Raw genomic sequence first — 5,217 nt, forward strand, 5'->3', positions numbered from 1 at the left:
TGCACTCGCCAACGTGGAGTACGCGCTCAACAGCTCATGGGCCAGTTGCCACCAGCCAGACTCACTCCCGCTCGAGCCTTTCTCAATACTGGGATCGACTATGCCGGCCCAGTGTCTCTACGATCCAGGCATCTCATCAAACAATACCACATATGAAAAAGTTGGAATTAAAATACCAACTTTAACAATACATGAATGTGAAAGTATACTTGAACCAGTTAATCAGGATAATCAACTTGATGATGATAAGCGTAGTTATTCTGATGTTGTGAAAAAAATTGTTTCTCACGTAGGCGAAAATAAATATAGACTTGAAAAAATTAGCGAATTATTAAGATTGGACCATTTAGGAGGAAAAGAGAAAAAACATGTTGAAAAATTGATAAAAAAATATTCTGACAGGTTTCACATACCTGGTGAACCTCTTGGATCGACTAATGTTTATAAACATAGAATTCCTGTAAATTCAGATCTTGCTATTTCATCTAAACAATACAGATTACCTCACTCTACTAAATAAGAGGTTGAAAAACAAATTAAAGAACTTTATGAAACAGGAATAATTAAGCCATCAGAATCCCCATATAATAGTCCTGTATGGGTTGTTACAAAGAGACCCGATTCTAAGGGTAATAAACGATGGCGTGTTGTCATCGATTTTCGTCAATTGAATGAAAAAACGATTACAGATGCTTATCCTCTCCCTAATATCACTGATATTTTTGATCAATTGGGGGAATCTGTATACTTTTCTGTATTTGATCTGGCTTCTGGATATCATCAAATTAAGATGCATCCAGAAGACAGCTATAAAACTGCTTTTTCTACTCCGAAAGGTCATTGGGAATTTAACCGAATGCCTTTTGGTTTAAAAAATGCACCAGCAACGTTCCAACGATTAATGGATACGGTTTTGTCTGGATTGCAGGGTACGTCAATGTTTGTTTACCTTGACGATGTTATTGTTTTTGCGAAAGATTTAAAAGAGCATGAAGAACGTATTGAAGCACTAATGCAACGTTTAAGAAAAGCGAATCTCCAATTACAACCGGACAAATGCGAATTTTTGCGTCCGGAAGTAAATTATTTGGGTCATATTATCAGTGACGAAGGTTTGAAACCTGACCCTTCAAAGTTAGACGCGGTTAAAAATTTTCCAAAGCCTAAAAAACAAAAAAATATTCGTTCTTTTCTCGGATTAACCGGATATTATAGGCGTTTTATTAAAAAATTTTCAAAAATTGCAAAACCACTTTCAAGATTGCTTGAAAATGATGTAGAGTTTGATTGGTCCCCAGAAGTTGAAAAAGCTTTTCAAACTCTCAAGGAAGCTCTATGTACAGCTCCTATTTTGCAGTACCCAGATTTTTCAAAACCCTTTATAATTACGACTGATGCTTCTGGTCTAGCTATTGGCGCAGTTCTTTCGCAGGGGGAAATAGGTAAAGATAAACCTATTGCCTATTACTCTCGAGTCCTAAGAGGTGCCGAATTTCGCTATGACACTTATGAAAAAGAAGCATTAGCAATACTAGAGGGAGTGAGAAATTTTAGACCATATGTTTATGGTCATAAATTCACTGTGGTTACTGATCATAAACCATTGGTTTGGTTTAGGACTGCTAAGGAAGTTAATACACGAATTTTAAAATGGAGATTAAAATTAGCAGAATATGATTATGATGTCGTGTATAAACCGGGAAAAATTAATTTAAATGCGGATGCATTATCACGTAATCCGGTTGAAACGGTCAATGTCATTACTCGCGCTCAAAAGAAAAGGGCTGAGGAACCGCTCAGTCCTGAGTTGCAAGAAATTTTTGATATTTTGAATGAATCAGATGACGAAAAAATAATTAATAAAAATGTTTCAAAAAATGGTAAAATTCCAAAGAAACTAAAGGGTGAAATTCCCAATATTTTGAACGGTAAAATTCCGGCTTATTATGAGGGTGAAATTCCCAATATTTTGAACGGTGAAATTCCGGCTTATTATGAGGGTGAAATTCCCAAAATTTCAGTAAAAGGTGAAATTCCTAATAAATTTAGTGGTGAAATTCCATTTTGCTCTTCAACAATAAAAAGAAAAAGGGGTAGACCACCAAAGCTTGTATTGGATGTTAATGATGGAATTAATTATGATAAAAAAAAAGAAAACTCTTTGTCTTTAAGAGTAAACAATTCATGTGATGAAACGGAAACAGATGATTCGGACTCTAGATCTGAACATTCTGAAATTGAAGAATTAAAAAAAAATAAATCTCCCATTATTATTTCCAAAGAATTAATTATTTATCGTAAAGATAATATTCTATATTTCCTCTCAGATGATGGTGAACCTGTTGATGAAGGTGCTAAAGAATTTAAAAAATTAAATAAATTACCCACCATTAAAACCACACGTTTAGGTGGGATTTATAAACAAAGAATTGGCAAAAATTGCCATTTTGCCGCTATTATTCAAGGATCTAGTGGGGAATCTAATCTCACAGTAAAAAAATATTTTTGCGAAAGTTTAAACAATCTGAAAGAACTTTTGAAGAAAGATAAAATTGAAACTATTTCAATTGCATATTCTAAATATGTAAATAATATTCCATGGTCTGAAATTCTTATTTCAATTGAGGAAACATTCATAAATGAAAATATCAAAGTTATTATTTGTCTTGGTACGGTAAAATATGTACCTGTTGAAAAACGAAATGCAATTTTTTATGAGATGCACTCTTCACCTATTGGAGGTCATAAAGGGGTATCAAAAACATTTAATCGTATAAAAAATAGTTATTATTGGGAAAATTTGAAGAAAGATGTTCAAAATCGTATTCAACAATGCGCGGAGTGTCAATTAAAAAAATTAGTCCGCGTTAAAACTAAACAACCGATGTTAATTACAGATACACCTGGCACGGTTTTCGATAAAATTGCGATGGATATTGTAGGTCCTTTGCCCAAAACAGTAAATAATAATGAGTGTATTTTAACTATTCAAGATCAATTGTCTAAATATTCAATGGCAATTCCATTGGAGAATCAAAGAGCGGAGACAATAGCGGATGCTTTCATTAAACGTTTCATTTGCGTCTTCGGCTCTCCGAAAGTTTGTTTAACTGATCAAGGTCGAAATTTTATAAGCGCCATGATGCGAAGAATTAATAAGCGATTTCGAATAAAAAAATTACAAACTACTGCATTCCATCCACAATCGAATGGATCGTTGGAGCGTTCACACCATGTATTGGGCGAATACTTAAAACAGTATGCCACTGTGGATTCAGAATGGGATCAATGGATTGATCTTGCTATGTTGTCTTACAATACGTGTGTTCATGAAGGTACCAAATTTACTCCATACGAATTGGTATTCGGTAAAACGGCTCGGCTTCCTTCCGAAGAACCGTTACATGAACTTGATAAATTGCCTACTTATGATAATTATATTGAAAATCTGGTAAAACGATTATCACAGACTAGAAAATTGGCATATGAAAATTTGATTGATTCCAAATATAGATCAAAGCATTATTATGATCAAAAGATCAACCCTGTGAATTTTCAAGAGGGTGATAATGTCTTTTTATTAAGTGGACCAAGACCAGGAAAATTAGGTGACCAATATGATGGTCCTTTCAAAGTTTTAGAAATTCTGCCAGATGGAAATGTCAAAATTGCAATAAAAAACAAGTTTAAAATTGTTCATCCAAATAGATTGAAAATATCAAAAATGATTGACAGTAGATATAATGATAAAAAGAAAATCAAGAAAAAACAAAGAAAAGATGGATCTAGTGATTCCGATTCTGATTATACACCATAAAGAAAACATTCTTAATTTATGTTTTATTTGTGTAAGGTTATAAATTAATTCCTTTTATTCTTATTCACAGAAAAGATGATTCTTTTAAAGATTATGATACTGATAGTAATGTGGAATTCAGTGTCTGCAATAATTGGGTACGACTGTGGTAGTAATGCGCTCAATGTTACGACCATATCCTTACTCGATATCGATGATTGCGATATCGAGGATGAAGAGGTAACGACCTCTAAAACACATATTTATATGATACAATTGGACAAATATACTCATACAAGAGTACTTCAATGTAAAATTGAAGTAAGTCGTACTGTCTACCATTGTGGCATGCACTCCCATGTCTCAATTGTTGACAATGCACATGCTGAATATATTCAGTATATCTCAGAAGATGCGTGCAAGGTTGCCCATGACCATGGCACCATAACAATCGGTAATACTTTAATTACTGGACTTCAACCCAACACAACAACCACTAGAAGTGTCACTTTAGCAGGTACTGTAAACAATGACGGTCGTTGTGATGGAGTCCAATATTCGGACCCTTTTGATTCATACAAGAACGTCGTTGTATTGGGTGTTGTTCGAATCTCACTGAGATCAGATATGGCTAGAGTAGAGGTAGATAATGGAAAAATTTACCTATCCTCCGGTTATGCTTATAGGTTAAGAGACAATAAATGTATCGATCCAATTGGAGGATATTCATTCTGGGAAACATTACCCTCAACATTTCATTGTGAAACAGGTTTATTTTCTATTCTTCATAAAGGCCTGGTAAATAAAATAACCTCAAGAGATAATACTTTATATTCTGTCAATGTAAAGGAAGTTAGCTTCACTTTTACGAAACAAGGTGTTGATAACGCGTGTGGTTTGAATCTAATAAAGACGGAACATCCGAAAATTTTCATCATTGAAACAAGCAAAATTGCAGATTTTTCACGAAATGTTGCGGTTTCATTAAATACCGACAATATGGATTTACTCATGTATGTAAATGCAAAATTTGTTTATGTAGAAAGATATATTAGATCTCAAGTACATAGATTGTATAGAGATGTCTTGCGCCACCAATGTAATCTAGAACGAGAGATTTTGAGAAATAGCTTGACAATTGCATCGACTATGCCTGATGAATTTGCATTTAGATTTATGAAAGGTCCAGGTTACATGGCGATGTTAGCTGGTGAAGTTATTCACTTAGTTCAATGTGTACCAGTAGAATTAAAAGTAAGGAAAACAGAAGTATGTTATGATCGTCTACCAGTACAACGAGGAAATGAGAGCGTTTTCCTGACACCACGTACCCATGTTGTTGTAACACAGGCGACACAAATCCCTTGTAATTCTCCATTACTTCAGTTCTATCGTCTTGCTGATACTTGGTATAAATTGAT

At 34.1% G+C, this 5,217-nt stretch overlaps 1 protein-coding gene across 1 annotated transcript in view; it reads left to right on the top strand.

Annotated features, from left to right (window-relative positions):
- The first annotated feature begins 3,925 nt into the window (after positions 1-3,925).
- The window catches only part of LOC107040965 (uncharacterized protein DDB_G0271670-like), a 9,216-nt gene continuing 7,924 nt past the window's right edge, over positions 3,926-5,217 (top strand). The window contains exon 1 of the mRNA XM_015261302.1: positions 3,926-4,036. Within this exon, the coding sequence (XP_015116788.1) occupies positions 3,926-4,036 (111 nt within the window). The remainder of the gene's footprint in view (positions 4,037-5,217) is intronic.

Source organism: Diachasma alloeum, unplaced genomic scaffold (assembly GCF_001412515.2).
Source record: "Diachasma alloeum isolate Michigan unplaced genomic scaffold, Dall2.0 Dall_scaffold_00350, whole genome shotgun sequence".
NCBI lineage: Eukaryota > Metazoa > Arthropoda > Insecta > Hymenoptera > Braconidae > Diachasma > Diachasma alloeum.